The sequence below is a fragment of the Puma concolor genome, chromosome D3 (assembly GCF_028749965.1).
Source record: "Puma concolor isolate L17-30 chromosome D3, mPumCon1.1.hap2, whole genome shotgun sequence".
In the NCBI taxonomy this organism is placed as follows: Eukaryota; Metazoa; Chordata; class Mammalia; order Carnivora; family Felidae; genus Puma; species Puma concolor.
The window spans coordinates 14,322,675-14,337,535 of record NC_141678.1 but is presented as its reverse complement, the minus strand read 5'-3'; the positions used below and the strand labels follow the sequence as shown (position 1 = coordinate 14,337,535).

General features: G+C 48.4%; 1 protein-coding gene across 3 annotated transcripts in view; it reads left to right on the top strand.

Annotated features, from left to right (window-relative positions):
- The window catches only part of KSR2 (kinase suppressor of ras 2), a 445,437-nt gene that overhangs the window by 308,745 nt on the left and 121,831 nt on the right, over positions 1 to 14,861 (top strand). For all 3 annotated transcript variants that reach the window (XM_086681797.1, XM_086681798.1, XM_086681799.1), the window contains exon 6: positions 12,165 to 12,234. In XM_086681797.1, coding sequence (XP_086537923.1) covers positions 12,165 to 12,234 — 70 coding nt within the window. The remainder of the gene's footprint in view (positions 1 to 12,164; positions 12,235 to 14,861) is intronic.

Below are 14,861 nucleotides of genomic sequence, written 5' to 3'. Positions count from 1 at the left end.
AGCAACTCAGAATGGCTCTGATTTAAGATCCATAAACTCAGTTCAAGGCAATAAATATGTAAGTAATTGATGATGTAGTGTGCGAGGAACTTAAGACCCATCCATCACACTCGGGCACGCAAGGGCTATGGACACGCTTGGAGAACAGGACGAGAGGAAAGGAATAAATGGCCAGAGGGACCTAGACAGTTCTGCCCTCCCCATAACTCATCGCTGTTCTCCACAGAGTCATGGCCTCGTTCCCTAAAGAGTCTTGTCCCCGGGTTTTGTCTTCTCAGGCCAAGGGAAAGAGCTGCTAAGCAAAGCTGCAAACAGGCACCTGGGTTGCTCAAGGGGAAAGCCACCTTTTATTGCACACCTACTGTGTGCCAGGCACTTGCTTCGTATCCATGGGTGGCCCTTAGGGAAACTCTACAGGATGGGTTTTATCACTCCCATTTTTCAGAGGAGGAAGTCCGAAGAGGGGAAGACAAAGAATCATAAGGGCAGAATTAGGAATTCGAATCAGGTCTGCCCCTGTAAATTTCATTCCATTTTGTCCCTCTGCCTCGAAGGCAGAAAGAGGGGGTTTGGGCCCCGGGGTTGCCTGCACTGCGGTCCACAAACGTGTCCTGTCATCCATGTCTGGGTGCGGATGTTAAGCCCAACTTGTAGATTCCAGCCTGTGGTCTGCATGTCCCCCGCTTCTCCCCGCCCCACGCCTGTCACTGATCTGCCGTTTCTGTTGGTTTATTTCAACGTGAGACCATTTACAATTGAAATTGATGGAGCACAGGGCTGGCTGTTTTTCTCCCTTCACAGGGACATTTGTGGTGATGGCAGCGTGGGGGCCTCTGTCTGTCAACTCTTGTTTTGTTTCTACTTCTCATTTAAGCCTGAGCCGGGCACAGTAAGCCAGCCTCTTCCAATTAGCATTTTCCTTCAGGTCAAGGAGACAGGTCCTGTATCTGTGTGGTCCGAGCTGGGTTTGGATTGCTAGCCGGGCCCCTAAGCTTCTCCGGGTCTCCAGGCTGTCTGTCCTCATGCTGGGGGCTTCTCTCCCAGGAAGGGTACAGAAGAAGACCCCTTACCAACTTTGCTAGTGGTCTCTCTTCCCGATTGTCTGAAGAGAGACCATGAGGCTCCCAAGTGGGGCTCCGCAGTTAAGGAGATCTAGGTTCAGCTGCTAGAAGAACATTTTTCCTTAGGTGACCCCCAGCCTCAGTTTTCCTGTTTGCAAAATGAGGTCATTGGTACTTAACTCACAGGGCAGGTTGGTCATCCATTCGTTCTTTTATTTAATAAATATTTGTGGAAGTGCCACTCTGTGCCTACCATCGTGCTAGTTAACGAGGCAGGAGGGAATGAAAGAGACCCTGGACACATAAAGATGAATCATTGGTGGCTCCCACTCCCATGGTCAAGGGCTGTGGGGAGGACAGATTCGTAAGCAGGGCTCTCCATGTGATGAGGCAGCTGGCCTGGAGGGGTGAGCCCGGGATGCTCCGAGAGGGTCACGGCAGGGACGTTGCCCACCTGTGCATTCAGGGAGGGCTTCCTGGAGAAGCCATGCCTGAGCTGGCTCTTGGAAGGGGAGCTGGCATGAGTCTGGCTAAGAGGAGTGGGGAGGAGAAGCATGTTCTGGGACGAGAGAACAGCATCTTTAAAGGTGGGAGGTACAGAGCTGATCCGTGGTGTGAATGTGACTGGGGGAGGGCTGGGGCGGGGGCTGGGGACAGCCATGGGGCTAAGGGCAATTTGGAGCCCACAACTGGCCCTCACCTTCTGCTGCCTTCCAGATGCATGGGGCATTTTTGTCCCCTTGGCCACGATCAGCAGATTCTTCCTCTCCATCGGGCCTTTCTCTGTCACTTGAGTGGTAGATATGACCTATGACAAAGGTCCTTGAGGCAGTGATTGTGGATACTCCAAGCCTACTCTCAGGATCATATTTAAGGAACCCACACACCCCCCCCCCAGCACCCACCAAACTCCCACCGCATGCATTTCCTTATTGAAAATTTATTTCCCCAATAAACCAAGGTGGATCCATTATCCTAATGAGACTCTTCTGGATTTCTAGATAAGATTGTATTCCCTTTTTGTATTTTAATTTTATTATCTTTTTCTATAAGCTGCTTTTGACATTTCAGGATGATCCCCCTCTGCCTCTTTCCCACACCATAGCAGTAAAATTATATCAAGGGGAAATTCGAGGGGAGAGTTTCGGGTAGGGATACTAGAAGAAGAAAGCTTTCCCAATACATCTTTTTAGAGTTGAGGGAAGACTGCTCATTAATACCACTCCCCCCCCCACTCCAATCTGTGGGGTGGTAGCTCACGGAATTAGAGCCCCATTGCCTCACTTTCCCTGTCCTGCCCCCCACGAGCCCCTGCTCCTCCTCCACCCCGCATGCATCCCTGTCCTACTTTTAACATCTTGGGTTCTCCATCCATCATCCCCACAAGGAAGATAATTACTCGTGTGGCACGGGGTCTCCCATTGTTTGGTTACGAGGTTAAAAATCCCTGATACACTTTAATAAATTCAGCAGTGAGCACATTATAAAATGTAATTAGATGCCTCAGCCATTCTCTCTTCCTTTACCGGCAGTGAGATTTAATTGAGGCCACCTGAGGGGCTGGAATAAATCACAGGTGATGACTCCGGGATTCATGTTGCTCCCCGGGAGAGGGAGTGAGGGCATCACCGTCAACTTGTGGGGAATTCAGGGGATCCCCGCTCAGCAGGGACCTGCCAGGACTCAGATACAAGGTGGCAATGGCTTCTTCAAAGGGGGAGAATGATTTTAGTGGGTCCACTGGATCTTGAAGGTGCTTCTGGTTTGGCTTCAATATTTAAAAAAAAAAAAAATCCGTAACCTGGGGCCAGGAGGAATGGGTGTGGAGAACTTTGTGATTCCCTGTCTGCCCCTGTCACCCTGTGTCTGCACTTCCCTGCCTCTTGCCCCGCATATGAGCCCTCTGTCCGCTGTGCTACCATTTGCTCGGTGCCCTGACTGCTCATCTGTCCTACCATTTGCTCAGTGCCCTGACTGCTCATCTGTCCTGCCAAGGTCGACTTCTACCTGGAGACCCTCTCAAGAAGGCACTTTCTCTGTCTCCTCCCTTTGGCCAAGACCGGCACCACCATGCCTCCAATTATAACTTATGGATCCTCATGGTCTTCTCTCTGTGTCGATGAAGTGACAGCTGGGTAACCTGATTAATTAGCCCAGTCCGAAGCAGTGAGAGGAGAGAGTTAATTTTCCTTCCCCTCTGCTTTCACGAGCTGACATGGATTTCAGCAGTGGCAGGTAATCAGAGACATTGCCTCCTCATGGATTATTCTACCAGGAGACAGGGAGGGCCAGGAAGAACACAGGCTCAGGGTGAGACCTGTATGGGTTAGATTCTTAGCTGGACTGCTTACTGGTCCTCCTGTGCCTTGCTCCGCTCTTCTGTAAAATGAAACAACCCACAGGATGCTGGGATCAGGTGAGCAGAGGGACGACACCAAGTGGCCATGCACATTTTGGCCTGGAGAATGCAGGTCATTTGTCCAAGGATCCACACCATGTAAGTGGCAGACGTGTGTCTACAATCCAGGTCTTCTGACTTCGGAGTGGGGGGTGGGGGAACCCTCCACAATGGATATGGATATCAAATAATCACATTATATACTTTGGATACCTCACCACTTTACTTGTCAGGTATACCTCAATAAGACTAGAAGGGAAAAAGGGGAAAAAAAAATCTCTCTGCTAATCAGCTAAGGAAATGAGTTGCACAGCCCTAAAAAAGGGGTCGACACACTTTTTCGGTAAAGGGCCAGGTAATGATTATTTTCGGCTTTGTGGGCCATACCATCTCTGTCACAGCGACTTAACTCTGCTGTCGTAGTGAGGAAGCAGTCACAGACGATGTATTAGATGAGTGGGTGAGGCTGTATGCCAATCAAGCTTTGTGTACAAAAGCAGGTGATGGGCTGGTTTTGGCCTGAGGGTCATAGTTTGCCAAGCCAGGCACTCAGTCATCGTCCTTGGATAGCTTTGTCATGTTCTAACTGGTGCATAAATCCTTGAGGCAGAGCGATGATGACAATGACAAAAACAATAATAACCATAATGTGTCAGGCACTCAGCTCAGGCCTTTTCCAACTACATTACCCCATTCGTCCTCCTAACAAGCCTGGGAGGGAGATATTATGACTCCTTTTCCCCACGAGACAAAACTGAGACCTAGAGGTCAAAGTGCCCCAAATCTCCTAGCTAGTAGTTGGCAGACCGGACCTCTGCAGTGAACCCTTGCCCACACTCCATGGGGCAACTTGATGACCTAGAGGCCCTTTCCATTCAGAAATGAAGTATGCCGCTCTTTCTCCTCGGGAAGCCCACGTTCAGGACCTTGTCCCTGGTTTAAACCCCAAATACATGTGAATTGATTTGACCCTGATGCCTCCATTCCATCCCAGTCCTCTTATTAGTTCTAAACAGGTAGCTTTGCCATTGCTCTTTGTTTTGAGTCAACGCCATGGGAATCCCTGACTCTCCCCTGAATGGTCTCTTCCATCAGGAGCAAACAGCACTCTCCTTGCTTATCCCTCCCATCTCTTACCAATGTCAGCCCCCTCTGTCTTGTTTCTTCCCCTGCGACAAGGCACCCAGGCAGTCTTATGTATATACTGACCAGCGCCAGGTGGTTCCCTGGATGCCTCTGGAGCCATCAAGGGCCCTAAACAATGAAATTTGGACCTTGGGAAATGGGTTGTAGCTGTCTCAGGGAGAAAATAATGCCCAAATACACAAATTAACTCAACTTGGCCTCGAAACACCATGGCACTGTAACCTTTAGAGACGGCACATAATTTAAAAAAAAAAAACAAACAAACTTTTAGATCTAGTATATTTGAATTGTATATTAAAGCAAATAGAGTTGTTCCCTCCTATGTGAATAATAACATGAGCAGCTTTAGCCAAGGATTGGTTGGCCCCTTGGATAAATCAGGAGGATTTTAGCCGGCGACTGGCCTGTGACCCCACAAGAAAAGTTGAACGGTCTCAGTTTCATTAGTTGCTGGTATCTTGGAGCCCAAAGAATTTGCGACTTGATTTGAGCGCAGTGCTGTTGCCAAGAACTCACTCAGTCTGTCGTGTCCCTGGGCTGGAAGCTTAAAGGCAGCTTGGAGCTTCCATTTCATTTGTGGTGGTTTCTGAGGATGAGCTCTCGGATTTGGTGCCCCTGCTCAAGCTCCAGCTGTACCACCTAGAATGGAGTTATGACGAGTAAATGAAATAATACATCTAAAGCACTTAATCTGAGTCCTGCCATGCAGTAGGTGCTCAATAAATGTTAGCCGTGATTATTACTAGTTTTCTGTGCCCAGAGGTCTTTATCTCCATGGAAACATTTAAGGATAGTGTAGCTTGCGTCTGAAAGGGTAGAGAGCTTAGAGGCTGCAACAGACAGCTTCTTGTGGTCTTTTCCAGTTCTAGGACCGCATCGCTTAAACAATTTTTACACTTGGCTCAGAAGGAGACACATTATCAGGGATGGATAGCAAGGCTTTAATTTTTTTGGAAACTGAGTTCAATCCTGAAGTACACCAGATACTGGTCGTGGGACTTTGAACAATGAAGTTTTCATTTTCCTTACTTCTAAACTAGGAATACAGCCTCATAGGATTGTTTGGATTAAGTAAAGAAATGGCTCCAAGAGCCATATCCCCACTTGGGATACATACCAAGCCCGAGCATTACTCCTCTGTGGACTGATTATTCTGCGATGTGGGTTTTTTTTTATTGGGGGCTGCAAGTGGGATCATGACAGCTCAAGTGGGAAAGGCCTGGGCTGGGGAAAAAAATGGCCTTGTAAGGGTCAGGGCTGATGTTTTGAGCCCCGGTGGGGTGGAGAGTTGGAGGAGGGGGGAGGAGAAATTGGAGGGAGCGCCTATTTTTGTCCCAGCCGGACTGGGCTATTCTCCCCTTGGCCACCAGAGGGAGCTCTTAAATGCATGAGACCCCCCCCCCCCACCTCCTCCCCCCAGCACAGCATCCCGACTCTGTTCTAATGAACTTCAGGGTTCCTTCCCCTTGCTTTAAAACAAATCTCAAAGCCCCCACTGCTTTATTTCCCTCATGAAATGCATCGCTGTCTGAAATTACCTTGGGCTTTTATTTATTTACTCACTATCTGACTCCCCCTCTGGACTCCAGGCTCAGATGCTGTATTGGTTTCCTATGGCTGCCGTAACAAATTTCCAGAAACTCAGTGGCTTCGAACAACACCTGTTTATTACCTTACAGTTCTGGGGATTAGACGTCCAAAATCAGACTCACAGGGCTGAAGTCGAGGTGTGTCAGCAGGGCTGGCTCCTTCTGGAAGCTCTAGGGAAGAATCTGTTCTCTTGCCTTTTCTAGCTTCCTTGGCTGTTGTCCTTTCTATCCCCAAAGACAGCAACTGTCACATCTCCTTCTCTAAGTTGGGCCCTCCTGCCTCCTCCTTCCATATATAACGACTCTTATGATTACATTGGGCTCACCTGGATAAGCTTTAATTTAATCAATCTGCAAAATCTCTTTTGCTTGTTAGGTGACATACTTACGGGTTCCAGGGATTAGGACATCTTGGGGGAGGGATGTGGGCATAATTCTACTCAACAAAATATTGTTGAAAAACTGCAGGAGTGACGGCTGAAATGAACAACATACTGTTACACCACCTCCCAAGACTCTGCAGCTCTTCCCTGAGCTTATAAGGGTCAGTGTTCACCATTTCCTTTGCTCTTTCCAGACAGAGGGAGGAGGCACGGACATACAGGGTGGGTTGAATTCCGTGTATCTGGAGAGCAGTCTGGACTAGAAACATCCAGTTTGTTCTGTCTGTGGTTCAAATCCTAACTCAGTGACTTCTTAGTTACAGACAATTGCTTATTGCTTCTAAGCCTCAGTGTTCCCGTCTATGAAATGGGGATGAAATTGGCTGTCATTTATTGAACCCAAGCTATGTGACCTGAATTAAAAACCCCAGCCCTGGCCTTTATTTGCTGTGTGACCTTGGGCAAATGGCATAGCTTCCTGATTTACTTGGTGAAATGAGGCTAATCCTAACAGCTGCTGCATTCTTGCGCGTCATATATCATAGTAGATGGATTACATGAGATAATATATGTCAAGGGATTATTTGACAATAGTGCTTGGCGTACGATAATGCCCAACAAATAGCATACTTATTTTTATTTTTCTTATTTCTTTTCTTCTTCGTCTTCGTCTCCAGCATGTTTTTCTCCTCCTCTTGCTTTGCTATATCATCACCTGTTTTTACCTGTTAAATGTTTTTAAGTTCTTTTTGTTTCTTTTTAAAGTTTTTAATGTATTTATTTTGAGAGAGAGAGGGAGTGGGAGCAGGGAAGAGGCAGAGAGAGAGGGGGAGAGAGAATCCCAAGCTGGCTCCGCACTGTCAGCACAGAGCCCGACGTGGGGCTCGATCTCTACCTGTTAAATGTTTATGGATGTTTTTTGAACACCTGGCTCTTCTGTTAGCCAGAGTTCCTTCCCACCAGGTCAGAGCCCGAGTTTCTCATTTTAAAGCTCTTCATAATGCGAGTGCTTTATTAATGTCGGTTCCTTGTGTCGAGGCTTCTGTATGTCCGTCTGGCTCCTGAGGGGGTTTCAAAGACTAGGGCTCCTGGTTTATCCCCTTTCTGTATGGAGGAACTTCTGAGAGAGCATAGACAGGTACTTGTAGGAGAGAAGAACCCTCCTTCCCTGCGATACTCCCATTCTGTACGCTAGAAATGGAAACATCTGAGAAGACATTTCTATTATTCTACCCCTGGGACTGAAGGCACCAGGAACGCACACAATTCTGCCTCCACGTCTGCATGGCTTGTTATCAGAAAATTAGAGTAGAAAAGAAGCTTTGTTCAGCTATGGAGACATCTTAATAGGCGCTTTGATTGTTAAACAGAAGTTTCTGTATCAGTTTAATTGCTGTAAATGCTGTTTGCCTTCTCTGTTATGATAAGGCCTGGATTTTCATAGATTTCTCCCCCCCTTCCCTTTAAACAGTTTCTCTTTGCTTTAAGGCTTGAGTTGGCAAGTTTAATGAAATCCACACGAAGAAAGGAAAGAGGGGATCTCAAAGTTCACATCTGCACACCCACGGACGAAACCACACGGAGATTATTATTGCTTGAGACTAATGATGCTGTAGCTGCGTAATGTAATTGACAGAATTCACCCCTTCCATCAGATACTGGGAAATGAAACCAAACAACTAAACTTAATTACTTCTACTTCTTGAGAAGGTGCTATAATTGAGAATAACAGCCTAACTGGGATATGAATCTAAAAGTGAGATGTGCTTATAATAGAGGATTTGTTCTCTGCAGACTTGAGCCTCAGAAGTACCGTTTTGGTTTCTTTCGGGGCAGGGGTGGGGGGGGGGCGCGAGGTGGCTAGAGTTGTGGAAGACATCCAGATCAGGGATTCTCAACCTTGGCATTTGCAACACTTGGGGATGGTTGATTCTTTGGTGTAGGGACTGGCTTGTACGTTGCAGGATGTTGGGCAGCATCCCTGGCTGCTATCCGCTGGATGTCAATAGCACCTCCCAACCCCAGTGTGACAGCCAGAATTATTTCCAGATATTGCCACTTGTCCCCTGGGTGGGGCAGAAGTCACCTTGGTGGAGGACACTGGTGTAGGGCCTTTGGAGGACTTAGGAGCCATTACAGAATTACTCCTTGAGGTTCTGCTGGTACTGAGCTGTGCGACCTTTAGCAAAGTCACTGCATTTCTCCGAGCCCTTGTGTCTTCCTTGTAGGGAATAACGCGAACACTGACTGCACAGGGGCATGGTTTCCAGGGATAAACTGCACAGCATAATGCCTGATGTATATTGAGCGATCAGCTAACTCAGCACTTCGTTATAATACTCTTGAACTCAGCAAACACATCTGAAGTATTTACTTTGGCTCTGTGATGCAGAGGTGAAGGTGTGGTGCCTGTCCTTGTGGGAGAGGCAGATACACAGAGACTCCTTGGTGCTCCCTTATTCTGCACCCATGGCAGACATTGCTAATCAGTCGTGGTGTTCTTTCCTACTGGGCCTCAGGATCTTTCTTAACATGGTTTTCTAGACAGCCACTACCAATGTCCCATGAGATGAAGCCCATTTGGCACTCCTAGTTTTCTAGACTCCCCACGAGGAGGCTGGGTATCTGTGCGCACTACCACTCTCTCTTCATCACAGCTGTCCCATCTGTACCTGCCCCGGTGCAGGAGAACGCATTTTAGAGAGTTAGCAAGGAGCATCTGTCTTTCCAGATCAGAGTGAAGTCTCCAAAGGAGGTGGCAATGGAAAGAAAGCTCTCTTTCGCTCTTTTTTAAAATTCATTTTTCTTTCTTGTCTTTTTCGTTTCCCTCAGAAATTGAAACAAATGGTCAAATGGCTCGGACTTGGTGACATTTAATAGTTAGCCCAACTAGAGGAGATTCCACTGGCGATGATGCTGATTGATATATCATGCTGTCTCTCTCGTGGGTTTTCTCTGCCCTTTGGGCTTGGAAAATCACCAGCTCTCCTAGAAATGGTCCCAGTTTCACAAGGGTGGAATCGGGGTTTCTGGGAACAGCTTTCAGAGGACTGTGGGCAGTGTCATTAGACAGAGGAGGGGAGTGAGTGGGTTGGGGTTAAATGCTCCCTGATCGGTTCAGACATGCCGGGCTCCCAGCGAGCACACCGCTCCATAGCAATCGCTGTGAAAAATGAGGTGTGTGTTTGCAGCTCTGAAAATAAGAAGTGGGCTCCATCTATCTGGCTTGAGAAATGAGAGCTGGTGTGTGGGCCAGCCGGTCGTTCCCTGTCTTCCTCGCTGGCAAAGATTCCATGGGCAGAATTGCTTCATTTCTGCTTCATTTCACACCTTCGTGGGTGTGGTCTGGGAGGAGGGATGCCAGGGCAGCCAGGTCATGGAGTCAAGGTGGGGGCTGGTGCTCAGCATCTGCGAAAGAAGTCTCAGAACATAGTCAGAGGTGAGGGGATAATAGAGGTCGCTGGGATTTCACCTAAAGCATGAAAGGGAAGACCAGATGAGGGCAAGCACCCAGTCTGAAGTCTGTATGATTTGTTGTTTCTTCCTCATTCCCATTCATCCATCAGCCTGTCTATCCATTCATTTATCTATCCATCCATCCATCCATCCACCCACCTACCTATACATACATACATACATACATACATACATACATACATACATACATCTACCTATCCATCCATCCATCCATCCATCCATCCATCCATCCACCCACCTACCTATACATACATACATACATACATACATACATACATACATCTACCTATCCATCCATCCATCCATCCATCCATCCATCCATCCATCCACCCACCTACCTATACATACATACATACATACATACATACATACATCTACCTATCCATCCATCCATCCATCCATCCATCCATCCACCCACCTACCTATCCATCCATCCATCCATCCATCCATCCATCCATCCATCCACCCACCTACCTATACATACATACATACATACATACATACATACATACATACATACATATATACATCTACCTATCCATCCATCCATCCATCCATCCATCCATCCATCCATCTACCCACCTACCTATCCATCCATCCATCCATCCATCCATCCATCCATCCATCCACCTATCCATCCATCCATCCATACATACATACATACATACATACATACATACATACATCTACCCACCTACCTATCCATCCATCCATCCATCCATCCATCCATCCACCCACCCATCTACCCATCCATCCGTCCATCTACCCACCTACCTATCCATCCATCCATCCATCCATCCATCCATACATACATACATAAATACATACATCTACCCACCTACCTATCCATCCACCCATCCATCCATCCATCCATCCATCCATACATACATACATACATCTACCCACCTACCTATACATACATACATACATAAATACATACATCTACCCACCTACCTATCCATCCATCCATCCATCCATTCATCCATCCATCCATCCACCTATCCATCCATCCATACATCTACCCACCTGCCTATCCATCCATCCATCCATCCATCCATCCATCCATCCATCCACCCACCCACCCACTGACTATTCTACCCACCCATCTACCCACCTGTCCATCTACACACTCATCTGTCTGTCCACCTGCCTGTCCAACCATTCATCCACCCAGCTATCCAGATATTCAGCCAGCCAGCCAGCCATTCATTTAGCCAACCACCCACCTACCCATCTGTCCATCTACCCACTCATCTGACCATCCACCCACGTATCCAACCATTCATCCATCCACTCACTTACCAACCCCTCTATCCATCCATCTGTCCATCCACCCCCTCATCCATCCACTCCTCATCAATCCATCTACCTATTTTAACATGAGTTTATTTAGATGGTACATGTTTGGACATGTTTTAAATAGTTACTGACAATATACAGCAAGTGATACTAGTTTTCTATATAGAGTGTGCTTTTAACATAAGTGTGTTTAAACAAAAAGAGCTAACTTAAAATAGTAATAAAATAATTTTGTGGCTGGACAGGACACGACAAGACTGGGAAAGTGGGACGTGCATGCTTGGCATTTGGAAATCTACTGCATTGGAACTTTGCACACAAGGGCATATGATCTAGAGTCCCTCAAATCTGGACCTGCATTGCTGTGCAGCCTCCAACATGTATGATCTTGCACAAATGACGTCCTTTCTCCAAGCCTCAGTTTCATTGTCTGTAAGGTGGGGATGCTAACAACCCCCTGTCTTTGGGGTGGTTTTGAGGATGTAACGAACTAAAGCCTGTGAGTCACTTAACACATGCCTGGCACAATCTAAGCACTCTGTAAATGGAAGCAGAGCTCATTTTTATTCTTTCCACAGCTGATTTCTTTCAAGGCATTCCCTGGTTGCCCTGCCCAGGGGACCTTGCTGAAGTCAAGGTGACACGTGTTAAACCAGTGTTCCATTTGGCTTTGGTTTAGCAAGTGATGGTGGTAGGCCACTGTCCTTCCTGAAGCTGGAGAGCCTCCCTCTTCCTTCTCAGGCTTGTCCGGAGCCCGCCCCACTCTGATCCTCTGTGTAACAGGCTCTTCTCCTCTCTTCTCTCCCTGCAGACACACTGTCCGTGCCGCGCTGGTCCCCGCAGATCCCTCGTAGAGACCTCGGCAACTCCATTAAGCACAGGTAGGCTGGATTCCTGTGGGCACCGGTACCCACCTCCGGTAGATATCTGGCCCCCAGAGTGGGGGAAGGCCAGGCAGATATTTTGCTTCAGTTCCTATGTCATCATGCCTCTCTCTCCTCTGCCAAGCGAGACCTCAGTGTGCCCCCTGGGGACTGAGATGTCGGCTTCTTATTAACCTGGCCCTTATAAAACCAGCACATAATGGTTAAAAACCAGGGATTTGGAGTCAGACTGTCCTGTGTTCGCATCCTGGCTAATAAAGCTTTGCAACCAGAAGGAAGTTACTTAACCTCTCTGAGGCTCGGTTTTCTCATCAGATAATTCTGCCTACCCTTAGGGTGTCATAAGGATCAATGACATAATATATGTAAAGTGCTAAGCAAAGGCTCATAATAACCACTCGGTAAACGGTATCATTGTCAAGAGAAATGTTGTACAGCCTAATTTTGGGTCTCCCCTCCCAGAAGACAAGATTGAATTCTGAACTCAGAGGTACTCTCTGGTGAGCTGTAGGTCAGCCCAGAGCTCCAGCCCTGTTGGGTCCGTGGAATAACCTCACCAGGGGTACACCTGTCCTGTCAGGAAGGACACTTGTATCTACTAGACATCCCTTCTAAGCAGTTCTTTGACTTTCCAGATTTAACTTTCTACGTTTTATGTCATTACCCTCACAGTCTCTTCACAAACTCATTGGGGTAAGTAGCACAAGTGTGATCATATCCATTTGACAGATAGGGAAACTGAGGCCCTGCACGATTGAGGGATGGGTCTACAAGCTAATTGACCTCGGCACTCTGTATTCTTTGGGCACTGCTGCTCAGAGTTTTCTTTCTATGTACCCAGAGGCGTCTGGGAACTAGCCGAGGGACCCGTTCACTCATTCATGGATTCTTTGCACTAGTATTTGTAGAGAATTTACATGCCTTGGTTTCAGCACTGAGCAAGGCGTCGGGAGCCCTTGGGGAGCTCGCGGTGCAGTCGAGGACTAGATGCTTAACAGACCATGACAGTGTGTGGCATTGGGGCTATAAGGTGGGGGGGGGGGGGGCGGTACCAGGGGCAGACATATCGCCATGGGCGGGTGGGCCCGAGGTAGGAATGAGCACACTGTCTCCCGGAATGGCACCTTGTCAACAGGTTTTCAAAGAAATATGTTGACAGAATAGTTGTTAAGACCCAAATGAGAAAACTATGGAGGAAGCAGTGAGAAATACGTGATAGACGCGTCCGTGGTCGGGCCGTGAGCCTCAGAGAGAAAGGCATCAAAAAGAAGGGCCTTTTTTGTGTGCTTCCCAACACCCCGGGCTCAGTTCTACCCCTGGATCGGTCCCACCCCTGGCTCAGCTCCGCCCCTGGCTCAGCCCCGTCCCTGGATAGGCCACGCCCCCTGCTCAGCTCCGCACCTGGATTGACACCACTTCTGGTTCAGCTCTATCCTGGGTTGGCCACACCCCTGGCTCAGCTCCACCCCTGAATTGGCCTCACCCCTGACTCAGCTCCCCCTCTGGATTGGCTTCACTCCTGATCAGCTCCACCTCCGGATTGGCCACACCCCTGACGAAGCTTCATCCCTGGATTGACCGTGCCCCTAGCTCCATCTTGCCCTGGTGGCGCAGCCCCATCCCCCAGCTTTAGCAACTTAGATCTGGTGGTACCTCATATTCGAATGCTGATTCTCAGAGGAAGGATGATGGTCTTGGGCATCAGGAATGTCTTCTTAGTGGAGCCAGGACTGGGGATGCCCTGTTACTCTTTAGTGTGACCCCGGGCCCCATGCCAGGACGGGAGACCTAGACTCACCCCAGCCTTGGTGAAGAAATGAAATTGAAATCCCATTCCATCCACTGTCCTCAGAGTCACCTCAGGCAGAGCTCAGAGAGAGAGCTGGTCCCAGAGATGGGAGAGGACTGGAAAGGAAAGAGAACTTCCGGCTACAAAGCTCACGCCGCCTCCCCTCCATGCCCACGCTGCTGGCCAGGGGGGTGGACCACAAGCCCAGTCACCATTCCTAAGAGCTGCCAAATCCCATAAAGTAGACCCTGCCAAACTCACTGGCCCCGTGGAAGGGGCAGAAAAAGGCTTAACCAACCCCTAGTCCAGAACTGGAGAGGGAGTCTTCTTAGCCACAAGAGTCTCCGTTCAGAATGTTGCTATTTGCCTCCATACGGAGGCTTTGAGCTGCGCCTCCTTCAGCTTGGAGAGTGACTGACCCAAATCAAGCAAGTCGGTGCAGCAGAGGGCTGCAACCTTGCCCTCAAAATTCTCAAGCACCAAGTTACATAATCACTTCTGATTTTCATTTTGACACTCGGAGGCAGTGGAGATTAGCTACAACTCCTGCTGAAAGTGGCAAAAATTGAAAATGAAAATTAACTCTGACCCGGCAACCTGCAATACTTTTCTCGGGCAGCCCGGCCAGTGCCTGGTATCTTTTGGGGGAAGAAAGCGCCCCAGCGGCCGCGGGAGCCCCTGGAAGTTAATCGTAGGCACCTCTGTTCCTGGCTGGCAGCTGTATATCAGGGGCGTCCAAACTGCCTTCTGTTGGCAACAAGTGGTGGTGGTGGGGGGCGGGGGTGGGGGGAGAAGATGAGCCGACGGTCTGAAAAGAGTTTTCACTTTAGAGACT